Raw genomic sequence first — 17,894 nt, 5'->3', positions numbered from 1 at the left:
CTGTGCTCTTTTCCAGGGTTTTTTATGGTTTCAGGCATTATATTTAAGTTTTTAATCCATTTTGAGTTTATTTTATGTATGGTGAAAGAAAGTGGTCCAGTTTTATTCTTTTGCATGTAGGCCATTTTTCTCAACAGTGTTTGTTGAAGAGAGTATCTTTTTTCCATTAAGTATTCTTGCGTCCTTTGTCAAACACATGGGTTTATTTCTGGGCTCTCTTCTATTCCATTGATTTATGTATCAGTCTTTGTGCCAGTCCCTTACTGTTTTGATTACTTTATCTTTGTAATATATCTTAAAATCTTGGAGTGTGATACCTCCAGTATTCTTATTTTTCAAGATCAATCTGGTTGTTCAGGGTATTTTATGGTCCCATACCAGTTTTAGGATTCTTTGTTCTAGTCTGTGAAAAATGCTGTTGATATTTTCGTAGGGATTGAATTAAATCTGTAGATTGCATTGGGTAGTATGACATTTTAACAATATTCATTCTCCCAATCCATAAACATGGAATATCTTTACACTAGTTTGTCATCTTCAATTTATTTCATCAGTGTTTATAGTTTCAGAATATAAACTTTCACCTTCTTGGTTTAGTTTATCCCTAGGTATTATATTATATTTGGTGCAATTTAAACCTGATTGTTTTCTCAGTTTCTTTTTCTGCTACTTCATTATTAGTGTATAGTATTGCAACAGATTTCTCTATATTGATTTTGTATCCTGAAACCTTATTGAATTCATTTATCAGCACTGGTAGTTTTTGGTGGAGTTTTTAGAGTTTTCTATAGATGGTATCATGTCGTCAGCAAATGCTCAAAGTTTTATTTTTTCCTTACCAATTTGGATGCCTTTTATTTCTTTTTCTTCTCTGATTTCTGTGGCTAGGATTTCCAGTACTGTGTTTAATACAAATGGTGAGAGTGGACATCCTTATCTCTTCCTGATCTTAGGGGAAAAGCTCTCAGTTTTTCACTATTGATTTTGGTATTAGTTGTGGTCTTTTCATATATGGCCTTTATTATTTGGGGGGAGGGCTTTATTATGTTGAGGTAAGATCCCTCTAAACCCACATTGTTGAGAGTTTTTATCATGAGTGGGTGGTGCATTTTGTCTGATGCTTTTTCTGCATCTATTGAAATGATCATGTTTTTTTTTCTTATTAAAATGGTTTATTATGTTGATTAATTTGTGAATATTGAGCCACCCTTGCATCCCTGGAATAAATCCCTCTGGATCATTGTGAATGATTATTTTAAATGTGTTGTTGGATTTGATTTGCTAATATTTTGTTGAGAATTTTACATCTATATTCATCAGGCATATTTACATATATTCCTCTTTTTTTTGGCATAGTTTTTATCTAGTTTTGCTATCAGGGAAATGCTGGCCTCATAGAATGACTTTGGAATAAATTTTGGTTGTTTTTTTTTTCTTATTGATTTGTAGGGTTTTCAAATATATTTGATGTATAGGTACTTTTTTGGTTTTACGTATTGTAAATAAATTCTTCCGCTCTGTGGTTCATTCTCTGTTGTCTCTTAATGGTGTATTTTATTGCACAGAAATTTCTAAAGTTAATGTCTGATTTAATATTCTTTTCCTTTATTCTTAGTTATTTGATTGTTTCAAAAAGTCTTTGCCTTCATGGAAATAATTATCACGTTTTTCCATATCTTCTGTGACTAAGTCAGTATAGGATGTTTATTATTGTCTGTTTTGTGTTATTGTTTACCTTTATATATACATCAAAATACACCTAGAATTTATTTGCATGTAAAACACATTGTGGGAATCAGGTTTCCTCCTTTTTCTTTAAAAAAATTTATTTAAGTTTTATTTATTTGAGAGAGAGAAAGAGAGAGATCATGAGCAGGGGAGAAGCAGAGAGAGAGAGAATCTCAGGTAGGCTCCATGATGTCAGTGTGGAGCCCAATGCAGGGCTCAAACTCATGAACTGTGATCAGAATGTTAAATGACATGAATCAGTGTCCATTTTTAAGTGGATCTTTAAGTTATTTACTTTTGTGACTGCTTTAACTGGTTCATAGTTATAGAGTTCTTCATTTCAAGATGTGTGTGTCTAGTTTCACTGAAATTTCACAGTGGGTGCTTATAGAAGTGTGTTGCCTTTCCACTTGTAATAATTAAAGAGCAGGATCTTGAGTTTGATGATGACTTAGATATTAACCCTTGCATTAGTTGATAGACACATTAGCAGTGAAATGGAGAACATTTTGCAAGTTGATACAAAGAAAACCAGAATAACATTAAGTTTCAAAAAGATGTCATTGGTTTGACAGTGAAAATACATATTTGAAATCTTATTTTTAAGAGGTGTGTTGGAAACAAACAAAAAATCTCACAGTCTTTTTATGGATTTTTTTCTGTTTCTTATTTTTAAGAATTAAATTTAAGACTACTTACTGCAAAAGATATTGCCATGAACATAGCTGTTGGTTTACCTGAAGCACATGGCCTTAACATGCTAAACACAAGGAAGTTATTTAAAGGATGTGTGAATCTTCAGTTCTTATTGTGACTTATGTGAAAAATGATTGATGGTCAGGAAGATTAATAGAGCAAAACAAATTCTTACACAGTTTCTTCAGGGTACCATCTAAATGTAGAAACAGGAATAGGCAAAGATGAAATGGTATAATAGAATGATGTATGACATTTATATGTCAAGAGAACAGTGTTAACCTGTACTTGGTTATCACATATTTGCTAGTTTGCTTACAGATAAATATGCCTTGTCTTATTTGTAATTTATTAATCTAGAAATTGGTCAGTTCTAGTTGAAATACATATATTGGGAAATATTTTTATCACTTATTAGGTTTATAGAGATTACTGTTGTGCTATTTATAAGAAAATATTTCAACATTGTTCTAAACCAGTGCTGAGAGAACTTTATGGGATGAAAATGTTCTCAGTGTTTTCCATTATAGTGTTTACTGGCAACACATGGCTATTGAGCACTTGGCATGTGACAAGTGCAATTGAGGAAATGCATTGTTAAAATTTTATTTAACTTTAGTTAACCTAAATTTCACATTAAATGTCCACATGTGGCTGATTAGCATAGTCAACAGCATGCTGTCTTACATTTATCTGAGTTAAAACATGTTAAAATACTTAGAACAGTATTTTTTAGATAATCAGTACTTATCACTTGTTGCTATTGTTATTAACATTATTATCTGCTTATAGTATATTTTGGGAAATAGGTTGGTCACATGAATCCAGTTAACAAGATATTGTCTTAAATATTTGTGCACTAAAAGCTCTAAGAATCTGTCAGTAGTACTCTTTGGTATCCATTCTTCTGACATCCACTGGCTTAAAAAAAAAAATGGTTTCATTGGATTCTCTGGTGTGAAATTTGAGATCTTTTCATGATTTAAAAGCTGAATTATATAAATTGTGAACTCTCTATTCTTCTTGTTCTTTCTTTCTCTATTTTCTTATTTCTTTTATATTTTTAAAATCACAACGGGGAAGATTTGGATTTACATCAGTAAGTTAGAGGAAGAACAATGCAAATAAAAATAAGTTTTTTATTTCTGAAACTCACATTAAATGATGAAAACAACATAAGCACATACTTCTTCTATCTACTGGATAAGAAAAATCAGTTTTGTTCTTTAAGTTTCATAGAATTGCAATATTTATTTATTTATTAATGTTTATTTACCTTGAGAGAGAGTGTGTGAGCTATCAGGGGGAGGGGCAGAGAGAGGGAGAGAGAGAATCCCAAGCAGGTCCACGTTGTTAGCACAGGCCCCATGCAGGGCTTGAACTCACCAACCAGAGATGGTGACCTGAGCTGAGATCAGGAATTAGACACTGAACCGCCACTCAGGTGCCCCTGCCATGTGTATTTATAAGACCTCACAAAATGTTTGATTTAAACATTTTAAGGGGCACATAACTTGCACCTGAAGATAATTTTAACTAAGAATACCCTCATTTCTAGTCTGTTGATTTTCTGTTGTTATCCTCAGTTTGGAGCTACCTCAATATGAGGTCATGAATTCCCTCAATATTCCTGTGAAACAAGCCAATTTAATTTGGATAATCATTGCTATTATCTTTTTTTTTTAATTGCACTTTTACTGCATTTTTCATGTAGTAGCCTTGAGGTCCTTTACAAAACCATATTTAGATTTTAACCTTCTGCTGTTCTATAAGCTTAGGCAAAGATCCTGAATGTATCTGGCTGATAGTTTTAAGCTACAATAAATGCAGCTTCCCAAAATGCTTATGTCCCACAATGCCAGAGGCCAGACTTCAACAACAAGAATAACTGATCCTCTTTTGTGTGAAGTTTTCTAGGACCAGAAATTGTGATGTCAGTAGGAAAGCAGCAGTTAGGAAAAGGTATTCATAGAGAGCACAACTAGAATATAGTTAATGGGCTTCAAAAAATTAACTGGGATAAAATTTGAAATTTATTGCAAGGCTGATCAACAATAATATGTATTTTTTCCAGTGTATTCTCACAAAAGGCACTAATGTTGGTAGTACAACTTACACTGAATACAACTGACCTTATTTAGAACAGATGCTGATGGTTGCTTACTTCCTGGCTGTGTCCCCTTGATCCTAACTGTCCTCTGATTTTGTTCACGGATCTACCTTCATATACTTGTCAGTGAGCTTCATAGGTCTGTTTTCAGCCTACAGGTGAAGGGTGTCAGCCAGCCATGTTGGCCTCATCACCTTTGAAGAGGTTGACTTGGCATGGGCTCCATGTCTCTCCTGGCCAATAAGAGTGCTGTTTCTGGGAGTGCATCCTGAGAAGGGTTTTTTTGTTGGTAAAAAGATATAAGAAAAAAATGGGCCCTGTTCTGCCTCTGAACTTCACTGGGAATACAACAGTGATGCAGCTTGTGTAGCTATCATCTAACCTGTCAGGGAGCTAATTTGAGAACATAGCCTATGAACTGAAACTTGTAAATAACCAGAGTCCTTGCTAAAGGCATGGAGCTTTTGCAATAACCAATCAAAAGAAGTGTTCTCCCAATTTCCCGGTTTTGTGCATAATAATTGCCACATTATTTTATTTTTTTTTTTAATTTTTTTTTCAACGTTTATTTATTTTTGGGATAGAGAGAGACAGAGCATGAACGGGGGAGGGGCAGAGAGAGAGGGAGACACAGAATCGGAAACAGGCTCCAGGCTCTGAGCCATCAGCCCAGAGCCCGACGCGGGGCTCGAACTCACGGACCACGAGATCGTGACCTGGCTGAAGTCGGACGCTTAACCGACTGCGCCACCCAAGCGCCCCAGTAATTGCCACATTATTTAAACCATAGGAGTAGGGATTTTCAGTTTCTTGTGGTCCAAAGTTTCATAACTCATATATTTCAGTATTATTTTTATGTTTAAATGAAGATAGGTGTTAATAATTATTTGAATAAAGGCAAGTTTAGGATGATAATTTCACATTTTTTTCCAGATACAGAAATATCTTTTACTCATGGTTATCTGGATTAGGATTACTATGATCTGTCCATGCCTGCTAGCTTGTATGCTGAATTAGTTCACCTTTTTGTTTCTAAGTTCTATCTCATATAAATAAGAATTTTAAAACTTATTTAATATTCAGGATATAAAGCAATTTGATTTGTGTTTTTTTAAATGACCATGATAAAATCAAAGGAAAACAAGAACATCAATTAGAACATTTTATTAAAATATTCAGATGTATAATGAACTTAAGGTTCTGATTCAGATGCCATGAAAACATTTAATATATTCAGTAAGAAAATTTATTTGTAAATGTAATAATTAGTATTCTGAATCCCTTCTATTTCTACCATTGCATAAGATGAGTTTCCATCAGATTTCACAGACTAGAATTTTCTATAAACTACATACCCTAGATCATACTTGATCTTGATGGTACTATTTCAGATGATTAGATATGGTCTCCAGGCATCCTGATGTTGTGCCATATAACGGGTTTGAGAAGGAGTATACAGAACTCTAAAGAAAAACACATTGAAAAGGTTAGGATTTTAGGCATTAAAATAACAGACCTCTTTCTAGATCATGCAGAATGAAGTGAGCATTCCTGACTCTCTCCCTAATACCTTTAGTCCACACTGCCTGCACTGTTGACAGGCCTAATGTTGGTGTGTATATCCAAGGCCATTGGGGCATAGGACTGCCTTATCCTCACCTCTGGTGAGACAGGGGAGTGCAGTGGCCAGAATCTTGACTCTTTCTAGGGTGCTGGTTTCTCTAAATCTGCTGTATTGATCACAGTTGAGTTAAACAAAACAAAAAAAAATACACAACCACTACCACCGCCAACAACAAAAAACCCCAGCTTTTAGTTGAGAGACTTACAGTTTACAGAATATATTAGGAAACCTAAAATGTGGAGTTTTTTTTAGGACAGACACCTTGATTTCTTCAACAAATAAATCTCAAAGAAAACATGAGAGAGAAAGAAAATGGAACCTAGAGGTTAAGAGTCTTAGGAAACATACCTGTCAATTTGGATGTATATACCATATATCTATCCTGATTTTAAAAATACAGCAACAACAGCAGTTGAACATTGAATATTTGATGATATCAAGGAATTATTATTAAATGTTTACCTGTGATATTATGGTCATATTTTTTAAAAGTCTTTGTTCCTTAATGGTACAACTGAAGTCTTTACATGTGAAATTAAATGATATCTGGGATTTGCTTAAAAATACTCTGGTTGACACCAAGTGAGCCCTAATGTAAATTATGGACTCTGGATGATATGGAGGTACAGATTTGTGTATGTAACAAATGTACCACCTCTGGTGCAGGATGTTGATAATGGGGTAGGCCATGTGTGTGTGTGAGGCGGGGGAGGGGATATATGAGAGCTCTGTGTGCCCTCTGCTCAATTTTGCTATGAACCTAAAACAGCTCTGAACAAAACAAAGTCTCAAGAAAAAAAAAAAAAAGCAAACCACCATCACCACTCGGATGTGTAGTGGGAATGGGTAGCAGTAGAGGTGAAACAAGAATGAACATGGGTTGGCAATTACTGAAGTTGGGTGATGGATATACAGCATTTCATTATACTATTCTCTCTATATCAGGATATGAGAATGTTCTCTGAGTTTTTAGAGGAGTATTTTGGAGAAGTCAATTTCACTGTTACAAAGTCAGGAAAGGTACATTGGTTTAAAATAAAGTTATTGTTTCTGAAACAACAGAAATCAAAGCAGCAACAAAGTTCAAGAACTGTGACAGATTTCTTCTCTAGCCTTTCTTAATGGAAAGGAAAAAAATGTGAAAGAGGAATTGTTTTTGATTAGGATAGAGAAAAGGAAATTGTTTCCAAGGTTCTCCAGAGTCACTGACTGCATTCATATGCATACATAGTAGAGTATTGAAAGCACCTTGAAGGGTGGGTCTTTGATATGAACCCCCACCTGTGTGCCAGAGAAGCCATTTCTCAATAGAAAGAAATAGATGTACAACACCTTCCTAGCAGCTTTTTAATTACTACAAGTTTATAAGATATTAATATAAAAATGCTAAATTTAAAAGGCTACATTTTATTTCTTATATCATTTATATCTTTCAGATACTAAATGTTAAAGATTTAAAAAAAATAAATTTTCCTTCCTTTACTAAAAATGAAGTAGCTTTGTGTTATGCATATCTACTTTGCCAAGAAGATAAATTACATTAGGCCTCTTGAATATCCATTTATTTATTCATTGGAGGGGCTACATTTTAATTTTTGCTGTGTCTTGATTGACTTGACGTCCCATCCAAATTAATCCTCTCTGTGCTCTGTGAAATATCTTCTTGTTTTCCTTCCTACCAAACAATACTAAAAGTATGTACGACATCATTAGTAAATAAAACACACAAAAAAGTCAAGTGTTGTGTTAACCTTCAGCCATATCAACCAACTCTCCAGAACTACTAGAAACTGTCTGATCTGGCACCTTGTTACTCATTTCAGTAATGGTAACGACTGTTCATGGCCTATTTTCATTTAAAAAAAATGGGGGGGGGGGAATCAACACTTTGTTTTCTATATGCTCACTTTGACAAGAGAATGAATCAGATATATTTCTAAAATCGGATGTAAGGAGGTTTTCATAGATAAGAAGTGACATGTCAGGCTAATCCTATTTTATACCCAAATGAATGCTCATATTATCTACTTAAAGAGATGAAAAAGATTTTATTGCCCATTTTCCCTCTAGACTACTTATTGCACTAAATAAGGAATGACCCTAAAAAGGCCCAAGAAAGATGTAATACACTTTAATTTTTCCTTTAGTCTTCTGAGTTATCAGGTAATAGCCTTTTACTGCTCACACCTGAATTTAAAGGGAGCACAGAATGCTATCCTCCCTTTTGTCTTTGGGAAGAGAATACAAAGAACAGTCAATAAAGAGTTACTACGGGTAGCTGACTAATACTCTGGGTTAAACTGATATTTTCCAGATTTGTCAGCTCTCGTTGAGTATGAATAGTGACCACAAAGCCACTTAACAGTGAACTGACTTTACAAGCAGACTGAATCTGTCCTGGAATGGAAAATTCTCACTGCGCATTTAGAGCAACTGAAATTCCTTCCCATTTCCAATGAACTGACTCTGCTAAAACATTCCTCTTAGCCATGATGTGGAAACATGTCCAGATGACCCTGTGTGTGTGTGTGTGTGTGTGTGTGTGTGTGTGTGTGTGTGTGTTTCTGCTTCTGAAACAATACAATTCACCATTAGCACTTACCTCCGTTTTCTCTGGGTCCCTCCAGTTCCCATAAACTGGATTAACAAATGCTTGGTTAACACTTGCTTTAGTTTTCCTTAAAGCACACAGGGCAATTAAAAGAAAAGAAGAAGAAGAAGAAGAAGTATTAAATGTAGCACCGTCCTTTTTCAGGTTATTATCTGATAGACATATTTGAGAGACACATTGTCTAAACAGCATACTTATTTTTATGAATGTATTATCATAAGTAAAGTTCTTTTTTTTCTTTTTCTTTTTTTTTTTAAGGACACCAAGGCAACCACATTCTTGAAAGCAAATGTAATTTGAACTCTGGATATTTAGATCCAAATAAACACAGGCAAATAAAAAGTGGCATAAATCAGTATTAAAGTTGATTTCTTAAAATGTTACTCAAGTAATACAAAGGATACAACATTAAAAAGTGCTGCCTATACGGAAAGGCCACCTCAGACTTCAAAAGTACCAAACCACCAAATCCTGAGGACTATTTTTCATGACAGTGTCTGTTACAAAGATCTATAGCAATGAGTCAGTGTTTAACATTTTAAATAATAAATGGAAATATGAGTGTTTTGAAGAGTTCTTAACGTTAGTGTTTTTTCTTTAATGAATCATAAGAAATATGTGTTTGATAATGTCCTTGAAAATCTCACATAGTGGTCTAGGTCTGCTTAATTTACTCTGATTAACTGCACTCCTAATGATCACTTTCTTTTTATTCTTAATTACTTAAGGGTCAGTAGACTTATTAGAAGACAACAAGCCCTGGAATAGTTGGCCACAACTGGAATAAAAAATGTATTCATGACAAGAACAAAAAAATATAACCAGATAACTAAAGATACTTCATTAAAGATTTCTGGAACGATCCCATACATGGCGTGCACGCGCGCGCACACACACACACACACACACACACACACACACACAATGGAGAATGGAAGACCAATTGTAGGATACTTGCCAGTGTCTTGAAGGCAGCCAGGAGGGAAAAAACAAACATATATAAATATATGTGTGTGTGTGTGTGTGTGTGTGTGTGTGTGTGTGTGTGTGTGTGTGTGTATGTATGCCTAGTCAGGGTATAATGGCAATAAGTCTGTCAATAATATACCTGTAAATCCTAAGGGAAAAGGTTATGAAGACGAAACTCTTACTCATTTGTTTTTTCAAAAGAAATTGTCAGAGTTATAACCTCTTATTGTCATTTACCAAACCACATAATCCTCTTCTAAGAAATGACAGTATTAGTGAGTCCAGCAGCCTAATCTGGGTAATAGTGTTTATTGGCAATACATTTCTCCTGTGGATTCAGTCTTCAAAGCTTCCTAATTTCCACTATTTCTATACAATTGGCTTAAATATTCAATAGCTTAACCAGTTCACACTTACTGTGTCTGTGGCTATCAATGCATAGGGACATATATACCATCTATATTTGTGGATTATTATTTGAAAGAAATCATAGAGACACTATTAAATAGTGAGGCAACAAGTATCTGTTAATTCCTTAACTGTATCAAGTGAATACTTATGAGTTGCTACAGTTAGGTTGGATAAATGGTATTTGATTCTTTGCCTTTCCCTCCTCCAAGACTAGTAAATCAAAGTTCTCAGAGTAGTAAGCTCAGTAAATGATGTAGTTAGGCACAGGCCTCAGCAGGGCTGCTTTTAGAGTTGAGACTGGGTAGGGAGTTGAAGAGAAGTTTCAAGATGCCAAAACCAAGGCTGGAGAGAGAGAACATGGGGGTAGGGAGTAACAAAACAAAATGGAAATTAGAAACTAGATAAAGATCAGACAACTGCAGACACAGCTCAGCACAGCTCAGAAAAATTAATCTCAGCTGAAATCAGGCATGGAATCAGGAAGCAAGAGGAAATCTAAACCATAGGGTTAGACAGGACAGATGATCCAAAAGCCAGACAGACAACCGGGAACTGAAGGAATAGGCTTGGAAGTCAATTGGATAGAAGTGAGGAACAGGCAACACAAAAGATCTTGATGTGAGACAATTATTTTTGGCTTTGCTGGGACCCCAGGTGACCTATACCAAGATTGGCAGGCAGAAGGAAGGTAAATTGATCAATCTTCCAGTCCTGTTAAATTCAGCTATGGGAGCTACTTCTGAGAGAATTTTAGGTCTTAACTAATGTTCTCTTAAAATGACAAAAGCAAAAAAAAAAAAAAAAAAAAAAAACAACTATAGGTGCCTAGCCTTTGGGGATTGGGTGACCACAAAGAAAAAAAGATGATACTTAAGGATGTGAAGTTGTAGTAAAAGAGGAAAGGGTCACAGTATGAGTAGTATGTGAGCAATGGTAAATTCTTCCTACTTTAAATTATGTTTATTAGCAACCACAGATGACTGTTTTTCCCACATCAAAGCTATGTCTCCCAACATTAGAAACTTCTGAATTGTTAGGCTTAATTCTTAATAGCTTTCCTGTTTATAGGGTAAAATATTACCCATCATCCATAGAGGTTCCATTAAGTAAATTTCTAGCTAGTGTCAACTCCATACGTTTACTATTTTAAGTACTATAATTTTCCATCTGTATCAGTTATCTATGTTTGATATTCAAACATAATTTTACTTAAAATGATAGAAATAAGGAAATCTTAAAATGATAGAAATGATTCCCTTGCCTTTGGGGATGTGTCAAGTAAGAAATTGCTACGGCTGAGGTCAGAGAGGTCTTTTCCCGCTTTCTCCTCTAGGGTTTTGATGGTTTCCTGTCTCACATTCAGGTCCTTTATCCATTTTGAGTTTATTGTGGTTTATATACACAATGGAGTACTACATGGCAATGAGAAAGAATGAAATCTGGCCTTTTGTAGCAACGTGGATGGAACTGGAGAGAGTGATGCTAAGTGAAATAAGCCATACAGAGAAAGACAGATACCATATGGTTTCACTCTTATGTGGATCCTGAGAAACTTAACAGAAACCCATGGGGGAGGGGAAGGAAAAAAAAAAAAAAAAGAGGTTAGAGTGGGAGAGAGCCAAAGCATAAGAGACTCTTAAAAACTGAGAACAAACTGAGGGTTGATGGGGGGGGGGGGGGAGGGAGGGGTGGGTGGGTGATGGGTATTGAGGAGGGCACCTTTTCAGATGAGCATGGGTGTTGTATGGAAACCAATTTGACAATAAACTTCATATATTGAAAAAAATGATAGAAATGATAGAAATTAAAATGAGGAAAACAAAATGCTTGATTATCAAGTTTTCTGCCATTTCTAACATTGTATGGTACAGTGATAAACCTGTATTAGGCTAAAATATGCTATGTTTAACTTACTGTATTTGTCAATAGGCAGATGGCTCTAATAAAGTTGAGGTTTCAAAGAATCTCACCACCTTCAGGAATCAGCAAGGAATTGACTTAGAATTTCAGAGTAGAGAGAAAAGGTAGCATGGATCACATGAGTTTTCCATCTATAACTTAATCTTTCATTCACTTAAATTATTATTAAGCTTCTATATCCAATATGTACAGACACTGTATACAGTGGCATTTTGAGTGGGCTAAAGAGAGATGTCAGTGTAGAACTAGCATAATTCTGATGGAAATTTCCACTTTAAATTTAGTGAGCATATGTATAACTCTAAAGGAATTCACTTCATGGCTTATTAACCAACAAAATTGTTTTAGTGTTGATTAAAAACATGGAAGTATTGGGGCACCTGGGTGGCTCAGTTGGATAAACATCTGATTTCAGCTCCGGTCATGATCTGGTGGTTCGTGGGTTCAAACCCTACATTGTGCTCTGTGCTCACAGCTCAGAGCCTGGAGCCTGCTTCAGATTCTGTGTGTGTCTCTCTCTCACTGTCCTGCCCCAGCTCATGCTCTGTCTCTCTCAAAAATAAAAATAAATGTTAAAAAATTAAAAAAAAAACACGGAAGTGTTTATCATAGGTATCTGAAATTATTGTAAATGGTCAATGAAGAAAAACTAAAAACAAAAACTCATCTATGTTACATCCATTAAACATGACTTTGAGATAAATGTTTATTATATGTATTTATTAACAGCTTTGTTAAATTATAACTCATACACCATAAAAATTTACACATATAAACATGTAATTAAATGTTTCTTAAAATTTTATTATTAATTTTAAATACTGTGGTGTGTGTGTATATATATGTACATATATGTATATGTACATATATGTATATGTATATATATAATATATAACATAAAACTTGACATTTTAACCATTTTTCAGTGTATGATTCAATGGCATTCATTATATTCATAGTGTTATGCAACCATCACTTCTACTCACAAAATGTTTTCATCACCAGAAATAGAAATTTTCTAACCATTAAACCATGATTTCCCATTTCTTCCCATTCTCCTTTTCTTCCAGCCCCTTTTCCTTCTTTACCCCTGCTTTACTTTCTGTCTCTATGAATTTGCCTATTCTAGGTACTTTGCATAAATAGAATCATTATAATAGTTACCTTTTTGTGTCTGCTTATTTCACTTGGTATAATGTTTTCACGATCCACCCATATCGTAGCATGTATATAAACTTCAGTGATTTTTATGGTCGAGTAATATTCCATTGTGTGCATATGTTGTACTTTGTTTACTCATTCATCAGATGATAGACACTTGAGTTGTTTTCACCTTTTGGTTATCATGAATGATGTTACAAATGTTGGCAAAAAAATGTTTGAGTCCCCATTTAAGTTATATATCTTTTCATTTGTATGTTTGCATTTGTATATCTTTACTGAAGAAATGTCTATAAAAGTCTTCTTTTAATCAGGTTGTTTTTCTCTGTTATTGAGTTGTAGGAGTTGATACATATTCTGGATATTAAACTATTATCAGATGTATGATTTCAAATATTTTCTTCTGTAGGGTGTTCTTTGACTTTTTGGATAATGTCCTTTGATATATGAAAGTTTATGATGAAGTCCAGTTTATCTTTGTTTGTTTGTTTGTTTCTTGGGCTTTTGGTGTCATACCTAAGAATACATTGCTATCTTTTCATGTGTCTGTTGATCATCTGTATATCTTCTTTGAAAAAATGTTTATTGGGGCGCCTGGGTGGCTCAGTCGGTTGGGCGTCCGACTTCGGCTCATGTCACGATCTCACGGTCCGTGAGTTGGAGCCCCGCGTCGGGCTCTGGGCTGATGGCTCAGAGCCTGGAGCCTGCTTCTGATTCTGTGTCTCCCTCTCTTTCTGACCTTCCCCTGTTCATGCTCTGTCTCTCTCTGTCTCAAAAATAAATAAAACGTTAAAAAAAATTAAAAAAAATGAAAAAATGTTTATTCATGTTCTCTAACCATTTTTTAATTGGGTTGATTTTTGGATGTTGAGTTGTATAAGTTCTTTATATATTTTGGGTATTAACCCCTTGTCAGGTCATATCATTTGCAAATATCTTCCCAATTAGTAGGTTGTTTTTTTGTTTTATTGATGGTTTCCTTCACTATGCAAAAAGCTTTTTATTTTGGTATAGCCTCAACAGCTTAATTTTGTTTTTGTTTCCCTTGCTGGAGGAGACACATCTAGAAAAATGTTTCTGTGGCTAATGTTAAAGAAATTACTGCCTGTGTTTTCTTCTGGGACTTTTATGGTGTCAGGTCTCTATCACATAACCAGGGAGATGCAAATTAAAACCACAATGAGATAATACCTCAAACTTGTCAGGATGGCTAAAATAAAAAGAAATAGCAATTGTTGGAAAGGATGTGGGGGAAAAAGGAAACTTTGTGCACTCCTGATGGAAATGAAGATTGGGATAGCCACTATGGGAAAACAGTATGGATGTTCCTGAAAACACTTAAAAAAAATGGAATTACTATATGATCCAGTAATTCCACTACTGGGTATTTACCCAAAGAAAACAAAAACACTGATTCAGCAAGATACATGCACCCTATGTTTATTTCAGCATAATTTCTAATAACCAAGATATGGAAGCTACACAAGTGTCCATACATAGATAAAGAAGTAATGTGTGTGTGTGTTACACATATATTGGAGTAACACAGCCATAAAAGAAAAGAATGAAATATTTTAAAAAGGGGGGATGAAATCTTGCTATTGGCAGCCATGTGGGACCTAAAAAGTATAAGGCTAAGTGAAATAAGTTAGACAAAGAGAAATACCATATCATTTTACTCATATGTGGAATTTAAGAAACAAAATGAAAAAAAAAAAAAAAAAGGCAAAAAACCCAGACTCTTAAAGACAGAGAAAAAACTGGTAGTTACTAGAGGGGAGGTGAGTGAGGGGATAGATAGATAAAAGGGGAATAAGAGTATGCTTATCTTGGCGAACACTGAGAAATGCATAGAATTGCTGAATCATTATGTTGTACACCTGAAATTAATATAGCACTGTATAATTATGTTTGAATGAATGAATTAATAAATATCTAATTAAATAGCACTGCTAAATACCAGGTCTTGAAGATTCACTCTTACATATTCTTCTAAATATTTTATGGTTTTAGCTCTTATATTTAGGTCTTACATCCATTTTGTGTTACTTTTTTGTGTGGTGTGAGGTAGGGGTTTAACTCCATTCTTTTGCATGTAGCAATCCAGCTGTCCCAGAACCATTTGTTGAAGAGACTGTTCTTTCCCCATTGAATGGGCTTGGTTTACATTTGTCTTCTCATTTTTAGTCCATTGATCTACATGTACATTCACTTGCCAATACCAAGTATTTTGTTTGCTGTAGCTGTGTGGTAAGGTTTGTTTGTTTGCTTGCTTGCTCGCTTGCTTTGTGGTAAGTTTTGAAATCAGAAAGTGTGAGTTCTCCAACTTTGTCCTATATCAAGACTGTTATGATTCTTTGGTGCCCTTACAATTCCACATGAATTTGAGGATCAGTTTTCCATTTCTGCAAAGAAAGGTTGTTGGAGATTATGTTCAATCTGTAGATCACTTTGGGTAGCATTGACATCTTGACAATATTAAGTCTTTCTGTGAATTGGAGATGTCTTTCTATTTATTTAAGTTTTCTTTAATTTCTTTTGGTAATGCTTTGTAATTTTAAGTGTAGAAATTTTTCACTTCCCTGGTTAGATTTATTCCCAGGTATTTTATTCTTTTATATGTCATTGTCAATGGGATTGCTTTCTTAATTTCTTTTTCTGCTTTTTCCTTGCTGGTTTAGGAGCACAGCTGATTCTGTGTTTTGAATTTGTATCTTGCAACATTGCTGAATTCATTTATTTGCTTTAGGTGCTTTCTTTTTTTTGGATTCTTTAGGATTCTCTATGATCATGTCATTTGTAAATAGAGATAGGTAAATATTTTCCTTTCCAATTATTTTGTCTCATTTTTCTGTTTAAGTTTCTTATTGATAAATACATTTATCTCTAGCTTCTTGGGGCTATAAAACCTTTAATAATATAAAACTAAATTGTAATGATACTGTAGTAGAAAGATTATTATGGCAGTGTTTGCATAGTGTTATGGTAGAATCTGACTGTCACTTAATGTGACCATCTTTAGACTCGATAAGTGAGTAATAACCTTTATGTAGGTTGAAAGTAAAGGTGACAGTGAGATTAAGTATCACTCTGAATGTTGAAGAATGGTTGTCAGGAAAATGATAGGAAAGACAGTGCCTAAAGTGTTTCTGCTGAAAAGTCTATGTTTCAAAATGAACATCTGTTTACACACATCAGAAGTTTATTAATTAGTAATTGTAATCCACTTTTATAATTAGTTTTATTGGGAGTGTCTTACATTACTTACTCAATTAATTGCTATTTTTGGCTATCAGTGGGTTAATTTCTTTTTATTAACAACAGACTGTTTTTCTCTAAGCTACTAGTATGTCATTTGTGTGTCTGACAAACAGTCAGCCTTTTAGTCTAATCAATCAAACACCTTAGTCCCCACTACTGTCTCATGGGAACAAGCTGTCACAGTTTTTTTCTCATATTAAAAAAAAGGCTTAGAAAATGCACAGAGGAAAATGAGCTCAAAAATTTAGTACAAATTACAAAAGTAAAAGGAAATATCATTTGAGACGGCAATGCATGATGATTCCTGTTACATATATGTGGACAGTATCATAAAACTCTGTTGTACAAACCTCTATGCTAAAAAGTATGGAGAACTATTGTCTCTGAAATTGAGGTAATGCAGCTATCAAGGTTATTTGAAGGAATAAACATAATTTATTTACCAAATATATTGCTCTTTGTGTGTGTGTGTGTGTTCTGTTCTCATTCTTCCACTAATGAAATTATTTGTATATATTGTTTCAAAATGTTGAAGAATATTCTAAAATACAAGAAATGATCATTCTGAGTTAAGTGCCTAAAGGAAAATTATGCTCTACAAAGTGATGACTCATTTCTAAAGATGTTCAAATGATAGAATGTTGATGATGTTGTTTATATTTTATATTTATTTAAACATGTCCAATAATTCTAGGACACATACTATGTACTAAAATATTGTGTTAGTTCCTGGACTTACAGAGTTGTTCAGTATATGGTTCCTGCCTCTAGAACTTTTTTTGGAGTGTGGCAGCTACTGGACTTCTGTCTCTCAGATGAAATTACATGTCTGCACAGTGCCTACCACAAGAAGGTGCCCAGTAATAGTTGAGTGCTATTCTCTTTACCTTTTTTTCTTACTCTTCCCTCCTTTTGTATCTGTATCTTTCTTTTAAGTTTCCTGCTTCTTTCTCCTGACCTCAAAGCCTGATTTCAATGAAGGGGCATTGGGATAAATAAAAATAATAAGGAAGTATCAAATTAGTAATAATAATCAGTGTAATCCTTTTTAAAAAATCTATCAGTTTACTAATTTTAAGAGCTAGCAAGACCTTTGCAGTCATCTTGTTCACACCTATTTTACAGATAGGGCAGGTGAGACTCTTCTACTAAACCACAAGTGTTCTGGTGGATAAAGTCTTGTCTGGTTTACTCTTCTATCACAGTACCTAGTGCAGTAGGAATCAACTGAATATTTATAGAAAGAATAACTTAGTGAATGCATATACTCCAAAGCATTAATGATGATGGAACAAAATCCACCAACCTGCTCTCTGTTCTGTTCCCTCATGTCCACTCCCAACAATACACTTCATCAATACCCAGAGAGAAAAGGTAATCATTTTTACTGTTGTTGTCATGGA

At 34.4% G+C, this 17,894-nt stretch overlaps 1 protein-coding gene across 1 annotated transcript in view; it reads right to left on the bottom strand.

Annotated features, from left to right (window-relative positions):
* Window positions 1-5,683: 5,683 nt before the first annotated feature.
* MALRD1 (MAM and LDL receptor class A domain containing 1) overlaps window positions 5,684-17,894 on the bottom strand; it is a 768,730-nt gene continuing 756,519 nt past the window's right edge. The window contains exons 40-41 of the mRNA XM_045062650.1: window positions 8,761-8,836; window positions 5,684-5,997 (exon numbers count right to left, since the gene is read on the bottom strand). Coding sequence (XP_044918585.1) covers window positions 5,917-5,997; window positions 8,761-8,836 — 157 coding nt within the window. The 3' untranslated portion in view covers window positions 5,684-5,916. The remainder of the gene's footprint in view (window positions 5,998-8,760; window positions 8,837-17,894) is intronic.

This window comes from Felis catus, chromosome B4, assembly GCF_018350175.1.
Source record: "Felis catus isolate Fca126 chromosome B4, F.catus_Fca126_mat1.0, whole genome shotgun sequence".
NCBI classification, from domain to species: Eukaryota; Metazoa; Chordata; class Mammalia; order Carnivora; family Felidae; genus Felis; species Felis catus.
The sequence above is the reverse complement of the archived record's forward strand: the minus strand, read 5'-3'. Positions and strand labels throughout refer to the sequence as shown.